The following is a 24,722-nucleotide window of genomic DNA, read 5'->3' on the forward strand; positions in this document are numbered from 1 at the left end:
AATTGTTTCAATTTTCATGTTGTGAATTTTTTAATTGGGGCTTTAATCCTCTGCCTATTTCATTTTAGGGGTCCTGTTCCCATAAATAGAGGAGTTTGAAGTTTATTCTTTCAGAGAGGTCAGAGAGAGACTTTATGCTTGGATCTCTGGAAAAGCCAGACTATACTTTCTCAGTCTATGCAGATTAGGTTTTATTAAATAATCCTGTTCAAATGTTGGTACTTTAAAGACCTAATAATTAGGCCTAATTTTGAAAGAGTCATTAGTGGCTCCACAGTTATAGTGCTGTGTTTTTGAGTTAATGTATTGTTTCAATCACTTTGTTTGAATTAGTCCTCTTCCTATAGAGGAGGTACAACTGCCTCCCTAGATGTATCCCTCTGGTTTCCCTGCAATAGGGTTGCCAGGGGTCCAGTTTTCGACCAGAACACCCCGTTGAAAAGGGACCCTGATGGCTCCAGTCAGCACTGCTGACTGGGCCGTTAAAAGTCCAGTTGGCGGTGCAGCGGGGCTGGCAGGCTCCCTGCAGCTCCTGGGAAGCAGCTGGCATGTCCTGCTCCTAGGCGGAGGGGTGGCCATGGGGGCTCCATGCGCTGCCTCCACCCCAAGTGCCAGCTCCGCAGCTCCCATTGGGTGGGAACCATGACCAATGGGAGTTATGGGGCGGCGCCTGCAGGTGGTGGGACAGCACATAGAGCCTCCTGGCTGCCCTCCTCTTTCTAGGAGCCAGAGGGACATGTCACCACGTCCTGGGAGCTGCCTGAAGTCAGCACCACCTAGAGCCTGCACCCTGAACCCCCTCCTGCACCCCAACTCCCTGCCCCAGTCCAGAGCCTCCTCCCGCACCCTGAACCCCTTATTTCTTGCCCCACCCTGGAGCCTGCACCCCAGCCCAGAGCCTGTATCCCCTCCGACACCCCAACCCCCTGTCTCAGCCCAGTGCCCCCTCATCCATGACCCCACCCCAGATTCTGCACCCCCAGCCGGAGCCCTCACCCCCTCCTGTACCCCAACCCTCTGCCCCAACCAGGTGAAAATGAGCGAGGGAGCTAGAGTGGGGGAGAGCGAGTGAGGGAGGGTGCGTGGAATGGAGTGAGTGGGGGCAGGGCCTCAGAGAAGGGGCAGGGGGTGGAGGGGCCTCTGGGAATGGATGGGGCAGGGGGCGGGGCAAGGTGTTTGGTTTTCTCCAATTAGAAAGTTTGCAACCCTACCCTGCAAGCCCCTGAAGCAGTTGCAGTGTGAGCCTGGAGTGCTCTGAGCAGCTGCTGTTGCTTCCCTGTTGGCCATGAGGTGAATCACAAGAAAGGGAGGAGAGTAATTCTGCTTGCACCATTACCTGTTTCCCTATTAGGCTGTGGGAGACCCAAGGAGAACAGAATAGGTGCTCAACTGAGACTGCCTGAGCCCAGGGGAGCACCTAATAAAGGATGGTCTGCTCCCCTTTCCCTACAGCCAGGCAGAACAGTGGGAGGTCATGAAGGGGCCCCCAAATTATTCTAAAGTACACAAGTGCTCAGACAGAGAATCAGGAAGCAGTAACTGGTTGTCTCAGCACTTGTGTACTTTAGAATAATTTGGGGGCCCCTTCATGACCTCCCACCTCCATGACCCTTATATGTTCGACTCCAGCCCCAACATTCTTGTGTGTCAGACACTACTGAGGGGGAAGTGTAGGAGTGCTACACCTGTTGTGGTCTCCCCTAGTCAAGAGAATCCCTAGCAGGGGACTTGTGTTTTCCACTCACTTTGCTCTCTCTGGAAGCACAACAGAACAGAGATATTGCTCCAAAATACTGATTTTTGTCCTCAACCTTTTAAAAATATTTAACCCACAGTGTTCCTCAAGGAAGAGGTATTGATTTACAACATGGGATTAGTTTGCAAACATCTAAAATTGGGAGGAAGTGCCTAGATTGAGGTGAAACAGAAGCCTACTTGTGCGGAAGAAGGAGAAAAGATAAATTAATAAAAGTAAACTTAAGTAAACTTTCAAAGTTGCATTGAAAGGAAAACTGCAGTATAGTGCGAAGTACAATATACAACATCTACTTTTGGACAACATTATTTAGGTTTCATAGTCAATAACTTATACATTAGGAAATGTCAGAGTAAAGGTTGCCTGTATAACCCTGAATTTTGCTCCCTAGTATATATGTATTGTGCTAGTCTTGAATTATTTGGTCAACAACCAAATATGCAATTTACCCCAGGGGTAAGTACTTCTCTTGAGTCCCAGGGACAGCAGTAATTACCCATCACTGTTTTTAAATCCTGGAGGGGCTGTGGTAATGCACCCTATGGAGTAGAACACAATCCCTAGCCTACAATGTGACATATAGCATTCATAAAGTTAATCCAATCGTCCCCAAATATAATGCATGTGGTTGTAATAGCTATCACAGTATTAGTGAGGCATTCGTTGTGACATCATAGTTAAGGCTGAATTCTACTTTGCACTTCTGGCAGGGATTCAACCTTTATTTTGTATGAAAAATACAGTACATCCTTTCTGAACTTACAGTACTTATTCTTTGAATACTGAATGAATTTTCTGAGAATTACAAGTAAATCAATTAATTAATTTCAATTTAAATTAATTTAAAAACTGTTCCTTTAAAATATTTAGCAACTGTTTCAGCCTTTTTTGTCTTGAATGGTTTTAACAAAGAAGTAACATTTCAAACTTTCTACATATAATTAAAATTCATTTAAATCTTGTGCATAAGTTATATTTGAAGAAATTAGTTTACATAAGAACACAAGCATGGCCATAGTGGATCAGACCAATAGTCCATCTAGCCCAGTATCCTGTGTTCTGTCAGTAGCCAGTGCCAGATGCTTCAGAGGCAGTGAACAGAACAGGACCACCCCCTGTCATCCAGGTCCAGTTTCTAGCAGTCAGAGGTGTAGGGTTGTAATTAAGCTATTAAAGATTGTTGTATCTAATTTTTATTCCAATACAAAAAATAACGGAGTTAAGTTTATAATTATGTATCAGTAATTTAGGGTAGAAAAAAGTTACAGGGATATTGTGATTATCCCAAAATCAAGTACTACAAACCCAGGAAATTCAGAGTTATAGCTGTGCTTGAAAGAAATCCAGAAATATGAAGTTGAGAAATGCGCAATTAAGACATTGTTGGGGGGTTCATGTCAGAGTCCAGCTGTGTCTCCCAGTGGTGAGGGTCTGTGGCTGGTGGTAGGGGAACCCGTGTGTGACATTCCCCAGAGTACAATCTGAACTGATGGACACCTGTATTTACTCAGTTCACTAACCTGGGCTGCCTCTGACACTGCTTCATTGTGAGAGCAACCACTCCTGGTCTCTCACACACAGTCTCCAGCATGTAAATCACTCCCCGCTATACTGTATGGGTGCTATAGCCAGCCATTCATGAATTACATTGCAGGGCAACACCAGCAAACTCCCAGTCCCAGACTTACCCCCAGAAATGTGCATCTTGTACTGCCCAGCCCTCTCCTGGATAAGCTCATATTAAGTCTGTCATTTATTAATAGAAAATGATATGTACAAATCCTGTTATCGCAAATGAAGTGTCCCAAACACACTGGTTTAGATAAAACAAGTTTATTAACTACAGAAAGATAGATTTTAAGTGATTCCAAGTAATGAGGCATAAAAATCAGAATTGGTTACAAAGAAAAAAAGGTAAAACACAACTAAAACCTAACTTAATAAGCTAAGTGAATTCAAAGCAAAATTTTATCTCACAACATGCTTTAGCAATCTTACTGGCTGCAGTACTTTCAGCTAAGATCTCTCCCCCAGTTCAGTGGTCATTTTCTTGTCCTTCAGGTGTTGTTGATGCCACGAGTAGAGATGCCATGAGAGACGATTTGGGGCCTCTGCTCCTCATTTTTATCCTTTTTCTCTTCTTTGAGAATCATCTCCAGCTGGGGTTCAGGAGACAAAATCTGGGGAGATGGGAACTTCCAGCTGCTTCTTTGTCAAGATGTAAATTTCTCGCTCATACCCTTTTTCCTGCCAAAGAATGGCTGTTTAACCAGGTGATAGTCTATCTGATTTTGTTGACACTTGTCTGAGGTGTCAGTTTGCCTTTTGTCTTCGAAGAACCAGTTTGTGCCTGCTTTTCTAAACTTGGAATATGTCTCAGTAATGTTATACAGTAAAATCTTTTAACTTTACATACAATGTTGCCACACATATTTTACAAGGACAGTAATGATCAGTAAATCATGGGTTTTCAAATGATACCTTACAAGGCATAGTTTGTACAAAATTTATCTTAGTCTTGAAAAAAGGGTGAGCATAGGGATACAGACTTACACCAGGCCCTCCTTGCTGCAGCAAGTTCCAACCCAGGGCCCTGTGATTGGCAGTCAGATAGGCAGCCTGGGAATGGGCACCACAAAGCCTGCTTCATGGGTTGCTTCCTGCCCTGGCCTCTACCATCTTAAGTCCCAGCAGGGTCTGCTTATGGACTCAAAAAAGGGGGTTCTCCCTAACTGTGATCTGGAAGCTCTTCTCCATCAGTCAAGGTCCGCTGTTCCCAGTCTGCATGGGGGCCTTCAGCGGCTCAGACATGGGCTCTGCTCCAGGTGCTGTGGATCTTCTGCAGCCTCTGTGCAGAAGCTACTAGTGTAGGACTGATCCCATGCCCTAATAGCTGTGACTGAACTGAGAGGCTCCCTTTTGAGCTCTGCTTCCATTGTTAGCATGCCCAGCAGGTACCTTTTGGGCCCAGAATTGCATGTTAACCCTTGATTCCCCTCTGTGGGGCTTATACACACAATCACAGACACCCAAACGTTGTCTCTCCCCTGAAGTGATTCCAGAAAGGAGAGGGTAAAAAAAGATTGAATGTGTCTTTAAAAAATCACCTTAATCTAATCTGGGACAAGAAACACAAAAATGCTTTAACCATAATTGTATAGTTATTGCATAGCATCACTACAGAGTACTGATACATATCTGGAACCTTAACTGCATCTTAATGTAGTTTTTTGTCTGGAATATGACACAGTGATGGTAATTGACAGTTACCTTCAATAAGTAAGACATGCAATTAGCTAACGTCAGTGTTTGCAAAATTCAGTGTAATTCCTCTGCTAAGTGTGTGCAAAGGATTACTGCAGATACTTGAAATTACAGTAGATCTCTTAGGTAAAACTCTTTCCCCAGTCCTGTCCAAGAATCCCCTAATAGGTATTCGAAGTTGAATGTCCTTACAGTCCTTGTAGCTGCCTGAGAATGTGGTTGTTCACCTTCTGTTAAGGAAATCAGATAAGAATGGTCTTTCCAAGTTTCACTCTCTCTTTTCCCCCAAAACCCAAATGTGTGGCCTTCAGCAATGCACCTAAGCGTCAAGGCCTTCAGGCTGCTCCTAATTTCTGTCTGACTGTGAGATTTCTTTCTGGTACTATCGCCTTTCTGGTACTTTCTTTCTGGTACTATCTAAGGGTATGTCTACACTACGAGAGTAGTTCGATTTCACTTAAATCGAATATGTGGAATTGATATTGCAAAGTCGAACGTGTGTGTCCACACTAAGGACAGTAATTCGACTTTGTGAGTCCACACTAACGGGGAAAGCGTCAACATTGGAAGCGGTGCACTGTGGGCAGCTATCCCACAGTTCCCGCAGTCCCCGCTGCCCATTGGAATTCTGGGTCGAGCCGCCAATGCCTTCTGGGTAAAAAAATATGTAGAGGGTGCTTTTGGGTAACTGTCGTCATCCGTCCGTCACTACCGCCCTCCCTCCCTCCCTGAAAGCGCCGGCGGGAAATCAGTTTGTGCACTTTTCTGGTCAGTGACAGCGCGGACGCCACAGCACTGCGAGCATGGATCCCGCTGCTACCATCGCTGCAGTTGTGGCCGTTGTCAACGCCTCGCAGCTTATCATCCACCTTTCCCAGAGGCAGATGCAGATAAATCAGGCGAGGAGGCTACGGCACCGCGGTGAGGGCCTGAAGTCTGAGAGTAGCACAGGCCTGTCAGAAAGCACGGGACCCAGCGCCGAGGACATCACGGTGGCAATGGGTCATGTGGATGTTGTGGAACGGCGATTCTGGGCCCGGGAAACAAGCACGGACTGGTGGGACCGCATAGTGCTGCAGGTCTGGGATGAATCCCAGTGGCTGCGAAACTTTCGCATGCGGAAGGGGACTTTCCTCGAACTTTGTGAGTTGCTGTCCCCTGCCCTGAAGCGCAATGACACCCGGATGCGAGCAGCCCTGACTGTCCAGAAGCGAGTGGCCATAGCCCTCTGGAAGCTTGCAACGCCGGACAGCTACCGGTCAGTCGCAAACCACTTTGGCGTGGGCAAATCTACCGTGGGGGTTGTTGTAATGCAAGTAGCCAACGCAATCGTTGAGGTACTGCTCTCAAAGGTAGTGACCCTGGGAAACGCGCAGGCCATCATAGATGGCTTCGCCGCGATGGGATTCCCAAACTGCGGTGGGGCTATAGATGGAACTCACATCCCTATCCTGGGACCGGACCACCAGGCCAGCCAGTACATTAACAGAAAGGGCTACTTTTCAATGGTGCTGCAAGCACTGGTGGACCATCGGGGACGTTTTACAAATATCAACGTTGGATGGCCTGGCAAGGTTCATGACGCTCGCGTTTTCAGAAACTCTGGTCTGTTTAGACGGCTGCAGGAAGGTATTTACTTCCCGGACCACAAAATAACTGTTGGGGATGTGGAGATGCCTACAGTGATCCTCGGGGACCCAGCCTACCCGCTAATGCCCTGGCTCATGAAGCCCTATACTGGCGCCCTGGACACTGAAAAAGAACTGTTCAACTCCCGGCTGAGCAAGTGCAGAATGGTGGTGGAGTGTGCTTTTGGCCGTCTCAAGGGGAGATGGAGAAGCTTACTGACTCGCTGTGATCTCAGCGAAACCAATATCCCCATTGTTATAGCTGCTTGCTGTGTGCTCCACAATCTGTGTGAGAGCAAGGGGGAGACCTTTATGGCGGGGTGGGAGGTTGAGGCAAATAGCCTGGCATCTGATTATGCCCAGCCAGACAGCCGGGCGATTAGAAGAGCCCAGCGGGACGCGCTGTGCATCCGGGAGGCTTTGAAAGCTAGGTTCCAGAGTGAGCAGGGTAACCAGTGACTTTTAAGTTTCTGTACAGAGAAGCTGAACCTGCCCCCGTTTCTTTACCCAGTTAATGTTGACTATCCTCTCCAGTTACATACCCGCTTCACCCCCTTCCAAAAAAATAAAATCAGTTCTATTTTGTTAATGAACACCGTTGTCTTTATTACTGTTTTCGCGGGAATGTTTTAAACCTGGGACGCAGACTGTGGTGGGGAGCGGGTGTAGTGTACTGATGCAAATGACGCTTCTAAACTCCAGGAATGACAGGCTCCGCAGTGGTGGACTGGTTGTTTCAACGGAGCCTGCCAGCCCTCCTGATCGGGACTGCGTGTATGTGGGGGCTATGTGACTTTGTGGCAGGGGGAGGAGGGTTACAGATCCCCTGCTGCGTGGCTCTGTGATCCAGGGTAAGGACCGCTGCATAAGATCTGTAACTGCCCTCCCCCACCACAAAGTCACAGAGCAACCAACCCCCCCCCCCCCCCGAACATGAAAACCACCTCCCAGACTGACCAGGGTAACTAGTCACTGCACTGTGTATGTGCCCTGCTGCTGGACCTGCCCCCGCCTCTGTACCCTGCTAAAGGTGACTGTCCTGTCCAATTACCAACCCCTTTGCCCCCCTTCAGACAGACTCTCCTCCAAAAGAACATGATGGAAACAGTAATTAACAGAAACGTATATTTTATTAGCAACTACACATGAAACGGGGGGTTGAAACTTGGACGGGGGCTTGTGTGAGGCGGGAAGGAAAGGACTTGTCAAATTTTGGGGAATGAGAGCCTTCTAGTAGTAGAGCAGTCTGCAGGGGTGGAGTGAGAGTTTTCACGGACTCTGCCGCCCCTCCTTCTTTGGACTTTGGGTGAGGGGGGTATGGGACTTGGTGGCGGGGGAGGGCGGTTAGAGATAGACTGCAGCGGGGCTCTGTCCTCCTGCCTCCGTTCCTGCAGAACATCCACAAGGCGCCGGAGCGTGTCCGTTTGCTCCCTCATTAGTCCAAGCAGCGTTTGAGTCGCCTGCTGGTCTTCCTGCCGCCACCTCTCCTCCCGTTCCATGTGTGAACGGTGCATTTGGGACAAGTTCTCCCTCCACTGGGTCTGCTGTGCTGCCTGGGCTCGGGAGCAGCCCATGAGTTCCGAGAACATGTCTTCCCGTGTCCTCTTCTTCCTCCGCCTAATCTGCGCTAGCCTCTGGGAGTGTGATGCCAGGCTGGGTTGGGAGACAGTCGCAGATGTGGCTGTGGGAATGGGAAAAAGGGAGTGAATTCCTCAGAAAGATAAATTTTTGGGTGAACAAAGAACATAGTCTTTCTCTGTGAACAAGACCATGCACTGCACCTATCACATGCGCACTCAGGACAAGGTCGAATTTTCGGCCTTCGCATTCAGTGCCTGGGGTCTTGCACTGCCGATCTGAGAAGCGGGGCAGGACACTGGAATTTGTGTAGCAGGCCGACATGGTAAGCCGTAGACTTGTGGCTGCTTAAAACTTTAATAGTAGCACTGGCCTCCTTTCACATTGAAAGCAATGCCAGTCTCTGCTGCCAGCAATCCGGCAAGCATGAACTCTGCCACTGTCCCACCCCCTCGCGGCTGTCCCAGGGAAAGATCCCTGTATGCTGCCCCTCTCCCGCCTCCACCGCGTGGCTGTAAACCGGCGGTTACAGTTCTGTAAAGGAACGGGCAAGCAGTCCCAATACTAACATTCCCCTACCTAATTGAAAGCAGGTCACCATGAGCGACATCTCCCTGATGAGGATCTCAGACAGTGATAAAGAAAGAATGCTTCGGGAAAGCCTGCAAAGACCATGGCCGAATGCCGCCATGCTCTGCAGGGCAATGATCCCAGAGTACTTGATTGTCTCCTGGCGCGGAAACGTTTCCTACCACGGAGGACCCAATAAGGCCGCTCTCCCCAGGAACCTGATGCAAAGGCTTTCCAATTACCTCCAGGAGAGCTTTGTGGAGATGTCCATTGAGGATTTCAGCTCTATCCCCGGACATATAGACCGCATTTTACTGTAGCTGCACTGGCAGGGACTAAACAGTAGAGCGGCTTGGGCAGAACAATCATGCAAAACCGGACATTGTTAGATTTTTTTTCAATAGTTGCACTGCCCAGGACTGAAACGTTAAGCGCCAAGGGCAAACTAATCATGAAAAACCCATTGTTGTTATTGTTAATATTCCAGTTCTGTTAAAAATAAATGTTTAGATGTTTAAAACACTTACTGACTGATCCTTCCCCTGATTCTGTGTCCGGGTTAACGGCTGGGGACGGTTGGTAGGGGATCTCTGTAAGGGTGATGAAGAGATCCTGGCTGTCGGGGAAATCAGCGTTGTAAGCGCTGTCGACTGCCTCGTCCTCTTCATCTCCTTCCTCATCTTCCCCATCCGCTAACATGTCCAAGGAACCGGCCGTGGACAATATCCCATCCTCAGAGTCCACGGTCAGTGGTGGGGTAGTGGTGGCGGCCGCACCTAGGATGGAATGCAGTGCCTCGTAGAAACGGGATGTCTGGGGCTGGGATCCGGAGCGTCCGTTTGCCTCTTTGGTCTTCTGGTAGCCTTGTCTCAGCTCCTTGATTTTCACGCGGCACTGCGTTGCATCCCGGCTGTATCCTCTCTCTGCCATGGCTTTAGAGATCTTCTCGTAGATCTTTGCATTCCGTCTTTTGGAGCGCAGCTCGGAAAGCACGGACTCATCGCCCCACACAGCGATGAGATCCAAGACTTCCCCATCAGTCCATGCTGGGGCCCTCTTTCTATTCTGGGATTGCACGGCCATCTCTGCTGGAGAGCTCTGCATCGTTGCCAGTGCTGCTGAGCTCGCCACGATGTCCAAACAGGAAATGAGATTCAAACTGCCCAGACAGGAAAAGGAATTCAAATTTTCCCGGGGCTTTTCCTGTGTGGCTGGCCAGAGCATCGAGCTCGGACTGCTGTCCAGAGCGTCAACAGAGTGGTGCACTGTGGGATAGCTCCCGGAGCTATTAGCGTCGATTTCCATCCACACCTAGCCTAATTCGATATGGCCATTTCGAATTTAGCGCTACTCCCCTCGTTGGGGAGGAGTACAGAAGTCGAATTTAAGAGACCTCTATGTCGAACTAAATAGCTTTGTGGTGTGGACGGGTGCAGGGTTAATTCGATGTAACGGCGCTAAATTCGACATAAACGCCTAGTGTAGACCAAGCCTAAGACTACTTTGACTGTTTATTTTTGTCTGTGACATTTTTTTCCAGTAAAATAATCACTTCTAATAGAAATCTTATTTTTTGCTTGTAGGAAATTCACAAATGGGTGCTACCATAGTAGATGCTTTGGATACTCTCTATATCATGGGGCTTCATGATGAATTCAGAGAAGGACAAGACTGGATTGACAAAAACCTTGATTTTAGTGTGGTGAGTAGAACATCTCCTTGCATTTCACTGGTTCTTTTAAAGGTGTTTTGAGAAAACATACTGTAGTGTTCCCAAGGGAGGGAAAAGTTGTTAAGCTGGAACTATGGTTGAGGATACAAAAAACATTTATTAGAAAGACCTGAAATTCAGGTTTATGGCTAAACTTCAAAGGACTTCCTTTTAATTTTTTTTGTTTTGAAAAGTGAATATCTCTGGCTCCCTAACCAAGGATGTCTTTCTATTTAATGTGTTTAAAAGTTAGTGATTGTCAAAAGATGGATAATACTTAAATGTTCCATGAGAGATATTAAAACCTCTGCAGAAGAAGTAAATACAAAGTTATCCCCAATACAGATCAAATTATAAGCATGTTACAACAGCACCAGAGTATTCAGTTGTGGAAGGAGAAGGGGTTTTACTTTTAAAATTGCGGTGCATGAACTACTTACAATATTTCAGTCTAATTGTTTATTACAAGTTTTTAAAGTATATAATCTGATGCATCCCAGAATAACAATCCAAAAACACAAAACAACAATGACAAAACAAGACACACATGTAATAAACATGAACTAGTTATGTTTGAACAAAACATAACAGTCTGAACAGCAGATATGTATCAATGGGTCCTGAATAGCAGCACACATCCAATGGTACACACACACACACACACACACACTTTCCTTCCCTTCTCCCCAAAAGTTCAGCAATGCCTAGTTGGAGGCATCAAGTGACCTTGGGGCTGTAGGCTGTACCTCTGATTCAGCTCACTATGTGGGTGCTCTTGCTGTGCTACAACTTCCCCAGCTGGCCACATGACACCATCATACACAGAAAGAGCATCCTCTTCCCTGTCTGTTCCTCTTTCAGTAAGCAGTATATCTTGCTGGTGAACAGTGCATTCTCCCTGTGGGAAATGCATTTGGCATGCTCCTTAGCTTGTAGCCCGGAAGATCATGCCACAAGCGTTCAAAATGCTTCCAGATCCCCATCTAACATACACTGCCTGTCCAGGATAGAGTGCCTAGAGTCTCTTATGGATATGCTTGTTGAAACTCGTGTATTTCCTAATCACATCAGTTGTTTTCAAGGACAGCGAAGGAGTGGGATGATCCTCTTCTGTCATTATAAACAATTTGATCCTACTAGGTTGGCTGAAGAGCTGATAGAACGGGTTTACTCCAGTACTTTCATGAGGCATACTCTGACTATCATGTAAAGCAGGACTTAATGCAAGGGTGTATCTCAGTGTTCCTCTAATATGTAAGCTACATGTTACTTCAGAGTCTCATGCAATCTTTCCACTATCCCATTTCCTCGGCATACACAGCAGATTTATAATGAAATGTACCAATTCTCATCAGAAAGCCTTCAAACTCTTTTGGTACACATGACTGGGTACCACACCAGCACCAAAAGGGTTAACTATGCTTTGAAGGCTGAGGAAGCCCCGCCCCTCTGACCCTGCTGGGCATGCTCAGCCTGGAGGCAGGATATAAAAGGTAGCAGCCCAGCTCAGTCTGCGGAGGCTGCTGACGGGGAAGGACGGAGGCTGTGAGCTCCCTGCAGGGAGTTGCTACAAACCCCGGCTACGGGACTACGGCTCACAGGGTGTGTCAGTATATTCTAGTGGTAGTTGATTACGTGACCTGCTACCCAGAGGCTGTCTCAGTACTGGCCACCTCTGTTTTATCTTCTTGTCCAGGATGGACAAGTATTACCAGCCACCACATAGACACCATTCCTGGACAAAAAGTCCGCAACCAACATTGCCCACTTCCCCAGAAAATGTGGGAAGTGGTCCAAAAAGAACTCGAGGTGATGCTAGCCTTGGGAGTAGTGGAAGAATCCCAGAGTGAATGGAGAAGCCCCATACTCCTGGTCCCAAAGCCCGATGGGACTATGAGGGTCTGTATAGATTTTAGGGGGATCAATGCCATTTCCCGCTTTGATGCCTACCCGATGCCATGGGTGGATGAACTGCTGGAACAGCTGGGTAGTGCTAAGTTTCTATCAACACTAGATTTGACCAATGGGTACTGGCAAATACCCCTGACCCTGACTTCCTTGGAGAAGACAGCCTTCCCTACACTACTCGGTCTATATCATTTCATCACCATGCCCTTTGGGTTACATGGGGCCGTGGCTACATTCCAGTGATTGATGGACCAACTGTTGCAGCCACACTGGCAGTATGCGGCAGCTTATATTGACGATATTGTGGTCTACAGCACAAGTCGGGAGGAACACCTACATCTCACCATGGTCCTACAGGCCCTGAAGGAAGCAGGACTCACAGCTAACCCCACCAAGTGTCCCCTTGGGTGGAAAGAAGTGACCTACTTGGGATACACGGTGGGGGCGGGCCAACTCCACCCCCTGGTGGACAAGGTACAGCCCCTGAAGGACTACCCCACCCCTACAATGAAAAGAAAGGTAAGGAAGTTCCTGCGTTTGGCTGGAAACTACAGAGGGTTCATGCCAGACTTTGCCACGATAGCCGCCCCCCTCTTCTACCTCACAAAGAACTTCTGGCCATGGAATGTCCGGTGGTTGGAGGATTGTGCAAGAGCCTTCCGGACCTTGAAAGATCGACTCACCCACAAACCCATCCTGTTCCTCCCAGACTTCTCAAAACCCTTTATTTTACAAACAGACGGCTCAGAAGTGAGGCTAGGAGCCATTGTTTTTCACACAATGCACAGTCAACCTGTGGAACTCCTTGCCAGAGGATGTTATGAAGGCCAAGTCTATAACAGGGTTCAAAAAAGAACTAGATAAATTCATGGAGGATAGCTCCATTAATGGCTATTAGCCAGGATGGGCAGGAATGGTATCCATAGCCTCGGTTTGCCAGAAGCTTGGAATGGGCCACATGGAATGGATCACTTGATGATTGCCTGTTCTGTTCATTCCCTCTGAAGAACCTCGCATTGGCCACTGTCAGAAGACAGGATACTGGGCTAGATGGACCTTTAGTCTAACCCAGTATGGCCATTCTTACGGGCAGGAACAAGAGGGGGAGGAACGCCTGGTGCTGTACCTAAGCCGGAAGCTATTTCCCCGAGAAATCAAGTACTCCACCATCTAAAAGGATGCCCTAACAGTAAAATGGGCAATAGTATTACATATTGGGGAGCCCCTTTCATCTTATTATAGACCATGCACTCCTACAATGGATCAACACCATGAAGGATTTGAACTCATGGATTATGAGATGGTACCTCAGCCTCCAACTCTACGAGTTCAGCGTGTTACACTGCCCAGATAGGGCCCACACTAATGCAGACTTTTTCTCCCGGGCTGGGAGGGGGGAGGGGGGCAACGGGGATGGACCCCCCGCCGGGTCCTGTCTTGAGAGGTAGGGTGTGTGACGGGGTGTGCCTACCCTACACCAGCCCCCAAAAGGTTAACTATGCTTTCAGCCTCAGGACCTGACTGGCTGCAGAATCACCTCCACCCTTCCATCTAACCCTACGTGACCTGACACCCTGTGATGGGGTGTGCCTACCCTGTGACAGTATGTAAGACATCCTGTTATCTGAAACGAGACTCTCTGGTAAGCCAAGCATAGCAAATAAAGTAATTAGGCAAGAAATGAGCTCCTCTGAGGTGCCTTGTGAAGTTATGAATGCAAAGGGATAACATGAATAATAGTCTGAAACAGTCAATGGGATGTAATCATGCAGTGAAATCAAGGGGCCAGTAGTAGCCACTGCAATTCTCTGCTATGATCTGTCTATGACTACCGGTTTCAAAGGATCCGGAGGAACAGACGTATGCACTTTGCTGGCAGAGCATGCCTTCAAATGATGTTCAATGTCCGTGCATAAGCTTGGCCACCAACCATGACTATGCAGAAGTTTTTTCATCTTTGTAAATCCCAAATGTCCTTCATGAGCCACATCTAGGACTTTTTGTCACAACGATCCTGGAACGATCAACTAGGCTCCTCTGCATAAGATACGTTAAGTAGCACACGTGTTTCCTGTGAGTGCTGAACAAATGTTATAGAATGTAGATAAAAAGTTTTCTTAAAGACTGGGTCCATCCAATCTGCTTGTACAGCTCATATCACCTTGCACAGTTCAGCATCTTTAAGTCCCCCCTAAGTCAATTGGCATATCTTTCAGTAAAAAGCATATGGTGTACTTTGCCTTTTTTGCATGCAAGGGTGCTAACCCAGCAGAATTTCTCAAAAGTATCAGCAAATAAATTACATCTTCCTTTGCTATGTACCAAATCAAAGTCATATTGGTGCAATTGAATAATCCACTACTGCAGCTTCGCACTCAGCAAGTAAATAGGCAAATGATCAGTTTCTAAGGTGAAATATTTTCCCACTAAGTAGACCTTGAAGTGTACAATAGCAAAAACTATTCCCAAGAACTCTAGCTCAATCTGGGAATATTTTCCTTCCATCAGTGTCAGAGTACAGGACACAAATGGAACCAGCCATCCCTCCTGGAGCAGAACTGCATCCAGACCCCAATTGCATTATATCAGTTTGAATTACTGCCGACTTCCATATATTAAAATAAGCATGGGATTGGATCCAACAAAGGGCTTTGTTTCTTTAGTCTGAACCAACTGGCCCTGGCCCATGGTTAAATCCCACAGCGGTGTGGCAAAGGTACTAAAATGGGGTGGAACACGGCATCCTATATATTGAACTAGGCCAAGGAATGAACATAAACTGCTACAATCAGTGGATAATGGTAGTGAAGCAACAGTTTGTAGTCCTTCAGGCATTTGTTTCACATCATCAGCCCACAGAGAATGCCCTGCAAACTACAGCAGCTTTTGCAAAATGGCACTTGGCCACATTCAACTTTATACCATCCTGTTGGAGTCAGGTTAGCACCTGATTCAGAATAACACTGCTCAGGAAGAGTCTTAGCCAGAGCCATCCTGTCCATAGGATGGACCAGGACAACCGCACCAGGCCCCACGCTTTGGGGGGTCCCGTGCTTCAGGACATGGGGTCCAGGGCAGCCTGGGGGATTAGCGGGGGGCCTGGCGCTGGCAGCAGTGAGCGACCTGGCCCCAGCCCGCCCCGCTCCACTCTGCTCTGCCCCACCAGCTCCTGGCGGAGGGGGCAGAAGCCAGAAAGAGGCAGGGAGGGGGCTTGGGGGAAGGGGTGGAATGGGTGTGGGGAGGGGGCGGGAAGAGGCGGGGCAGAGGCTTGGGAGAAGGGGTGGAGTGGGGCCAGGGCCTGGGCCAGGGTGGGGGGGGGGGTTGTCCCAGGCCCCGCACCCCCCAGGGTTGGCCCTAGTCTTAGCAAAGACAAGAATGTCATCCAAATAGCAACATGCACCCTGGATGTTATCCAGAAGCTGAGAGACCACTCTCTGAAATACTTCAGGAGCAGAGACTAAGGAAAAAGGGAGTTGTTGATAGCAGAACCTCCCAAATGGCGGCTGAAAGTCAATGACAGCTGCAAAATTTCAGCCAAAGATGTTTGCCAATAACCAGATCAGTAGTCCAACACAGAAAAAATCCAGGATCCACTTATTGGGCAAGTTATCTCTTTGAAGGTTTGTAATTGAAACTGCTCACATTTATTAAGTGCCCTATAATCTGTGCACAGTTAAATATCACTGTTCTTCATGTGTATATTCACTGGGGTGAGCTCCAATCCATAGGCCCTTCCACCTCCTGAATGATATAATTATCTTTCATGTGCAGTTCTGCTCAGATTTTGCTCTGGAGGTACATGACATGCAGGTCATGCGAAGGACTTGGTGTTCAAATCCAACTGCAGAGAGTATGCACTTCTTGTGGACAGAAAGCCATCACTGTTAAATAAATCCTGCTGTCTCTGGACAATACTTTGGGTATCCCCTTCTATTCCAGTCCACATAAGCTCACCTGAGATGTCTTGTATAAGTTGCATAATACCAAGCTGTCAGCACAGATTGTAGGACAATAATGGAACAGCATTTGCAGCTGTACCTTTAACAATATAAAACTTGCAGTCAACTTTATTATAGCTTTGTAGAGCACAGAGCATACAGCTTTACCCACTGTCTGCAAGGCATAACAATTCCAAGCTTTTATAACCACTGTCTGTAGTCAGTCAAATGTCCAGATTGTGAACTAACCCAGAGGAGAGAATGTTAACTTCGCACCCATATCAATCATGCACTTCATTAGTGTAAGGTTAATTTCTACTGTATGGGATACGAGCTCCAGGGCTTTGCCACATGAGAAGTTTATGCTAAAGGAAACATCAGGGACCCTGGTAAAAGCTCCACGTTCACCGTATGCACTTCAGGACTCCTATCTTCATGAACCAGTGTGTCCAGCATGCTAAATTAAAGTGTCCTTCCTTCCCACAAGCCCAGCACATAGCAGTTCTAACTGGCCAGGCAGGGAAATTGGCCAAGTGACCCATACTACCTGTCACAGTGTCCGCACAGGTTTCTGCCTTCTCGCCCTGTGCCCAGGCTGGTAAAATAAGAGTTCTCACGCCTTCTTCTGGTGTTTCACCCTTGTGCTTTATTTTACAGTGCCACCGTGTAGTCCCCTTTATCCCCCAACAGTTATCCCCTTTCTAACCCGTTCCAGGGTCTCTTGGCCCTTGAGGCTCCCTTCCTGTGGTGAGGAGACAGAGCTGTAGCCTCCTGTTCCATCCCAGGCTAGCCTCCTCACTGAGTTTTGTTCAGGGCTTTTATAGCCCTCCCAGCCTTCAGCCCAGCTGTCGCTGCTTAGCTCAGTCTATTGCAGTGAGCCAGCCCTTGTTAGGGCCCGCAGCTGGGCTCCCTGCTGGCTGCTTTGAGCCTCTGCCCCTGGCCTCTCTGCCCGAAAGCTGGGCTTAGTCAGCATTTTAGCAGGGCATTCAAGGGGTTTCACCCCTGCTCTGCCACACTACCACTCAAGAAACAAACTGGCAACTTTCACTGCTGGGGCCATGGAGCAACTGTAAGGGTATGTCTACACTACGGGATTAATCCAAATTTATATAATTCGAATTTAGGAAACCGATTTTATAAATTCGAATGTATTCGGCCACACTAGGCACCATTAATTCGGTGGTGTGCGTCCAAGCTACCGTAGTAGCATCGATTTCCAGAGCGTTGCATTGTGGGTAGCTTTCCCATAGCTATCCCATAGTTCCCGCAGTCTCCACCTCCCTTGGAATTCTGGGTTGAGACCCCAGTGCATGATGGGGCAAAAAACATTGTCGCAGGTGGTTCTGGGTACAGCCTCCCCCTCCCTCCCTGAAAGCAACGGCAGACAACCATTTCGCGCCTTTTTTCCTGAGTGAACTCTGCAGACTCCATACCGCAGCAAGCATGGATCCCGCTCAGCTCCAGAACGCAGTCATGAACATTGTAAACACCTCGCGCGTTCTCGTGGAGTTTATGCTTACCCAGGACCAGAAAAAAGAGGCGAGGAGGAGGAGGCGGCGACTGCAGCGCAGCGACAAGCGTGATGAGGACATGGACATGGACCGTGAATTCTCTCAGACCGCGGGCCCCGGTGCTTTGGAGATTATGATGTTAATGGGCCAGGTTATAGGCTTGGAACGCCGATTCTGGGCCCGGGAAACAAGCACAGACTGGTGGGACCGCATAGTGTTGCAGGTGTGGGATGATTCCCAGTGGCTGAGAAACTTTCGCATGCGTAAGGGCACTTTCATGGAACTTTGTGACTTGCTTTCCCCTGCCCTGAAGCGCCAGAATACCAAGATGAGAGCAGCCCTCACAGTTGAGAAGCGAGTGGCGATAGCCCTGTGGAAGCTTGCAACGCCAGACAGCTACCGGTCAGTCGGGAATCAATTTGGAGTGGGCAAATCTACTGTGGGGGCTGCTGTGATGCAAGTAGCCAAAGCAATCACGGAGGTGCTGCTACGAAAGGTAGTGACTCTGGGAAATGTGCAGGTCATAGTGGATGGCTTTGCTGCAATGGGATTCCCTAACTGTGGTGGGGCGATAGATGGAACCCATATTCCTATCTTGGCACCGGAGCACCAGGGTACCCAGTACATAAACCGCAAGGGGTACTTTTCAATGGTACTTTTCACTGGTGGATCACAAGGGACGTTTCACCAACATCCATGTGGGCTGGCCGGGAAGGGTTCATGACGCTCGCGTCTTCAGGAACACCAATCTGTTTAAACGGCTGCAGCAAGGGACTTACTTTCCGGACCAGAAAATAACCGTTGGGGATGTTGAAATGCCAATTGTTATTCTTGGGGACCCAGCCTACCCCTTAATGCCATGGCTCATGAAGCCATACACAGGCAGCCTGGACAGGAGTCAGGAGTTGTTCAACTACAGGCTGAGCAAGTGCAGAATGGTGGTAGAATGTGCATTTGGCCGTTTAAAAGGTCGCTGGCGATCCTTACTGACTCGCTCAGACCTCAGCCAAACCAATATCCCCATTGTTATTACTGCTTGCTGTGTGCTTCACAATCTCTGTGAGAGCAAGGGGGAGACCTTTATGGCAGGGTGGGAGGCTGAGGCAAATCGCCTGGCTGCTGATTACGCGCAGCCAGACACCAGGGCGATTAGAAGAGCACACCAGGAAGCGCTGCGCATTAGGGAAGCTTTGAAAACCAGTTTCATGACTGGCCAGGCTACAGTGTGAAATTTCTGTTTGTTTATCCTTCATGAAAACCCGCCCCCTTTATTGACTCATTCTCTGTAAGGAACCCACCCTCCCCCTTCCCCCAGCTTGCTTTCAAAGGAAATAAAGTCACTATTGTTTAAAAATCATTTATTCTTTATTAATTGATTATAAAAAGAGGGAGAGAACCTGAGTGGGGTTTGGGAGGAGGATCAGCGGGAAGGAAAAGCCCACTAAAAAAAGGTTTAAAAAATGTCAGCCTTTTGCTTGGGCTGTCCACTGGGGTGGAATGGGAGGGTGTACGGAGCCTCCCCCCCCCCCGTGTTCTTACACGTCTGGGTGAGGAGGCTATGGAACATGGTGAGGAGGTAGGGGGGTTATACAGGGGCTGTAGCGGCACTCTGTTCTCCAGCAGCCGTTCCTGAAGCTCCACCAGACGCCGGAGCATGTCTGTTTGCTCACGCAGCAGCCCCAGCGTTGCATCCTGCCTCATCTTATCTTCCTGACGCCACCTCTCATCTCGAGCGTCTCTCCTCTCCTCACGTTGGTCCCTTCTGTCCTCACGTTGGTCCCTCCTGTCCTCACGTTGGTCCCTCCTGTCCTCACGTTCACTGGCTTCTTTCCTATACTTGCAAACCGTCTCCTTCCACTCATTCAGATGAGCTCTTTCACTCCTGGTGGATTGCATGATTTCTGCAAACATCTCGTCTCGCGTCTTCTTTTTACGACGCCTTATCTGGGATAGCCTTCGGGAAGGAGGAGGGAGGCTTGAAACATTTGCAGCTGCTGGAGGGAGTGAAAAAAGGAGAGAATTTTTTTAAAAGATACATTTTTCAGAACAATGCTTATACTCTTTCACGGTGACAAATACTATTCACATTACATAGCACATGTGATTTCTGTGCAAGGTCGCATTTTGCCTCTTAATATTGAGTGCCTGTGGCTTTGCTGCTAGAGATCACAGACGCAGGTCCGGGCAACAGAATTCAGCTTGCATGCTGCCATGGTAAGCCACTGTCTTTAGGCTTCTGCGCCCTGCTTTCCCACATACCAAGCAAAGCCCGTTGTGCTGCAGTTTTCCTGTTAACCTTCAGCAGCAGAAAACAAGCTAACACCCCCCCACCATCCAATTGTCTGGGATGAGTGCTTTATCCCTCCCCCCACCGCGTGGCTGATATCAGGGAAGATCCCTGCAGGAACTAAACTAACACCCCCCCCCCAACCCGCCATGAATTCTCTGGGATGAGTGCTTTATCCCTCCCCCCACCACGTGGCTGGTATCAGGGAAGATCCCTGCAGGAACCAAACTAACACCACCCCCCCAACCCGCCATGAATTCTCTGGGATGAGTGCTTTATCCCTCCCCCCACCGCGTGGCTGGTATCAGGGAAGATCCCTGCAGGAACCAAACTAACACACACCCCCCCCCAACCCGCCATGAATTCTCTGGGATGAGTGCTTTATCCCTCCCCCCCACCGCGTGGCTGGTATCAGGGAAGATCCCTGCAGGAACCAAACTAACACCCCCCCCCCAACCCGCCATGAATTCTCTGGGATGAGTGCTTTATCCCTCCCCCGACCGCATGGCTGGTATCAGGGAAGATCCCTGCTAGCAAAACGCGAAAAGCTCTGGGCCAATCCTCCCCCCCCCTTTGCACTTGGCTAAATGCAGGGAAGGATTTCTTTTCAGCCACAGGCAAACAGCCCAGTAGGAACGGCCACCTCTGTCCCCTTAATTAAATTCCCTTATTTCAACCAGGTTACCCTAAGCGATATCACTCTCCTGAGGATTACACAGCAAGATAAAGAACGGATGTTGCTTGAATGCCAGCAAACACCGGGACCATACGCTGCCAGGCTTTGTCATGCAATGATACCAGATTACTTGCTACTAGCATGGCGTGGTCAAGTGTCCTACCATGGAGGACGGAATAAGGCTGCACTGCCCAGAAACCTTGTGGCAAGGCTTTTGGAGTACCTCCAGGAGAGCTTCATGGAGATATCCCTGGAGGATTTCCGCTCCATCCCCAGACATGTTAACAGACTTTTCCAGTAGCTGTACTGGCTGCGAATGTATCCCAAGTGCTCAGGGCAAATTAATCATTAAAAATGCTTGCTTTTAAACCATGTTTTATATTTTAAAAGGTAAACTCACCTGAGGTCCCTTCCATGGGGTCATGGTCTTGGGTACTGGCTTGGGAGGCTTGGGAGGGTACTTCAGTCAGGGTGAGAAACAGATCCTGGCTGTTGGGGAGAACGGAGAGCTGGGTGCTCTCTGCCAGCTCGTCCTCCTCCTCCTCCTCTTCCCCTTCCACGGAATCATCAGGTGTACCTGATGAGATTATCCCCATCTCGGAATCCACAGTCAGAGGTGGGGTAGTGGTGGCGGCCCCCCCTAGAAATGCATTTAGCTCGGCGTAGAAGCGGCATGTCTGCGGCTCTGACCCGGAGCGACCGTTTGCCTCCTTTGCTTTTTGATAGGCTTGTCTGAGCTCCTTGACTTTCACGCGGCACTGATCTGAGTCCCTATTGTGGCCTCTCTCCATCATGCCCTTGGAAATTTTTTCAAAAGTTTTGGCATTTCGTCTTTTCGAACGCAGTTCTGCTAGCACTGAATCCTCTCCCCATATAGCGATCAAATCCAGTACCTCCTGTACGGTCCATGCTGGTGCTCTTTTTCGATTATCAGCCTGCATGGTTACCTGTGCTGATGAGCTCTCTGTGGTCACCTGTGCTCTCCACGCTGTGCAAACAGGAAATGAAATTCAAATGTTCCCGGGGCTTTTCCTGTCCACCTGGCCAGTGCATGCGAGTTCAGATTGTTGTCCAGAGAGGTCACAATGGTGCACTGTGGGATAGCTCCTGGAGGCCAATAACATCGAATTGCGGCCACACTAACCTTAATTCGGATTAACAATACCGATTTTGACGCTACTCCTCTCGTCGAGGAGGAGTACAGAAATCGAATTAAAGGGCTCTTTAATTCGAATTAAATGGCTTCGTTGTGTGGACGGGTCAAGCGTTAATTCGAATTAAAGCAGCTAAATCCGAATTAAAGTCGTAGTGTAGACCAGGCCTAAGTAGTTGTACGACTGGGTGATGTAAGGAGGAGAAACTGACAGTTTAAGCATAGACACAAAAGTAGCAGCAGTTTGAGATGTAGCACCTCTCTCAGCCCAAGCCTTCTCAAATGCCTCACTCTTAGCAACCGTGGCAACAAAAGTTAGCAATCTAGAATCTTCAGCCAGGAACCGGTCACCCAGGTGGTCATTGGCTATGCCAGTCACATAAATATCCCTGAGCATGATCATTATAATGTCCCCAAATTCACATTCCTGGGCTATCCTCCTCAGATGACATGCAAACTCTAATATGATTTTGTTGGGTTGCTGGCAAGCTTAAAAAATATTTCCCTCCTTAACAGAACAGAATCTCTGGTGCCAAAATACTCGTTGAGGCACTGCACAGTTGCATCAAAGGAAGACTTGGGTTCCAGGAGTCCATTATAAATATCAATGCCATCATGGCCTAAGCAGTTCTGCAGCAAATGTAACCTAGCAGCATCGAAGAATTGCAGAATCTGCACGTCGTTTCAAAAAGTCCAAATAAAGTATCACTAGTCAACAGCTGAAGGATGTGCTCCAGGCAGCATGGGTTGCAGAATAGAAGCATTCATCACTATAATGTTACGCCCTGATGCACCCCAGAATAGCAGTTCAGAAAACAAACAAACCACCAAAGCAAGACACACATAGAATCGTAGAATATTAGGGTTGGAAGAGACCTCAGGAGGTCATGTAGTCCAATCCCCTGCTCAAAGCAGGACCAACACCAACTAAATCATCCCAGCCAAGGCTTTGTCAAGCCAGGCCTTAAAAACCTCTAAGGATGGAGATTCCACCACCTCCCTGGGTAACCCATTTCAGTGCTTCACCACCCTCCTAGTGAAATAGTGTTTCCTAATATCCAACCTAGACCTCCCCACTGCAACTTGAGACCATTGCTCCTTGTTCTGACATCTACCACCACTGAGAACAGCCTAGCTCCATCCTCTTCGGAACCCCCCCTCAGGTAGTTGAAGGCTGCTATCAAATCCCCCCTCACTCTTCTCTTTTGCAGACTAAATATCCCCAGTTTCCTCAGCCTCTCCTCGTAAGTCATATGCCCCAGCCCCCTAATCATTTTTGTTGCCCTCCGCTGGACTCTCTCCAATTTGTCCACATCCCTTCTGTAGTGGGGGGGAGGGTACCAAAACTGGACGCAATACTCCAGGTGTGGCCTCACCAGTGCCGAATAGAGGGGAATAATCACTTCCCTCGATCTGCTAGCAATGCTCCTACTAATACAGTCCAATATGCCGTTGGCCTTCTTGGCAACGAGAGCACACTGCTGACTCATATCCAGCTTCTCGTCCACTGTAATCCCCAGGTCCTTTTCTGCAGAACTGCTGCTTAGCCAGTCGGTCCCCAGCCTGTAGCAGTGCATAGGATTCTTCCGTCCTAAGTGCAGGACTCTGCACTTGTCCTTGTTGAACCCCATCAGATTTCTTTTGGTCCAATCCTCCAATTTGTCTAGGTCATGCTGGACCCTATCCCTACCCTACAGTGTATCTACCTCTCCCCCTAGCTTAGTGTCATCTGCAAACTTGCTGATGACACAGGTAGATTGTCAAACAAAACATGTAATAACCATGAACTGGTTAGGTCATTAACAGTCTGAACCGAAGAACATGATAAACAGTCCAACAGCAGATACGTAGCAGCAGGCCCTGAATAGCTGCACACACACAGACTAGGAACCGAATGGCTAGGCAGCAATTCTGCAGAAAAGGACCGAGGGGTTACAGTGGACGAGAAGCTGGATATGAGTCGACAGTGTGCCTTGTTGTCAAGAAGGCTAACGGCATTTTGGGCTGTATAAGTAGGGGCATTGCCAGCAGATCGAGGGACGTGATCATTCCTTGACTTTAGCAAAGCTTTTGATATGGTCTCCCACAGTATTCTTGCCGGCCAGTTAAAGAAATATAGGTTGGATGAATGGACTATAAGGTGGATAGAAAGGTGGCTAGATCGTCAGCCTCAACAGGTAGTGATCAATGGCTCCATATCTAGTTGGCAGCCGATATCAAGCGGAGTGCCCCAAGGGTTAGTCCTGGGGCCGGTTTTGTTTAATATCTTCATTAATGATCTGGAGGATGGCGTGGATTGCACTCTCAGCAAGTTTGCAGATTACACTAAACTGGGAGGAGTGGTAGATACGCTGGATGGTAGGGAGAGAATAAAGAGGGACCTAGACAAATTGGAGGATTGCGCCAAAAGAAATCTGATGAGGTTCAACAAGGACAAGTGCAGAGTCCTGCACTTAGGAAGGAGGAATCCCATGCACTGCTACAGGCTGGGGACCGACTGGCTAAGCAGCAGTTCTGCAGAAAAGGATCTAGGGGTTACAGTGGACGAGAAGCTGGATATGAGGCAACAGTGTGCCCTTGTTGCCAAGAAGGCTAATGGCATTTTGGGCTGTATAAGTAGGGGCATTGCCAGCAGATTGAGGGACGTGATCATTCCTCTCTATTTGACATTGGTGAGGCCTCATCTGGAGTACTGTGTCCAGTTTTGTGACGATGTCACAAATGTCTTTTTATGCTACATAA

General features: G+C 48.4%; 1 protein-coding gene across 1 annotated transcript in view; it reads left to right on the top strand.

Moving 5' to 3' along the window:
* Positions 1 to 24,722, top strand: part of MAN1A2 (mannosidase alpha class 1A member 2) — a 333,986-nt gene that overhangs the window by 164,433 nt on the left and 144,831 nt on the right. Inside the window, exon 4 of the mRNA XM_065408870.1 lies at positions 10,380 to 10,498. Within this exon, the coding sequence (XP_065264942.1) occupies positions 10,380 to 10,498 (119 nt within the window). The remainder of the gene's footprint in view (positions 1 to 10,379; positions 10,499 to 24,722) is intronic.

The sequence above is a fragment of the Emys orbicularis genome, chromosome 1 (genome assembly GCF_028017835.1).
Source record: "Emys orbicularis isolate rEmyOrb1 chromosome 1, rEmyOrb1.hap1, whole genome shotgun sequence".
NCBI lineage: Eukaryota > Metazoa > Chordata > Testudines > Emydidae > Emys > Emys orbicularis.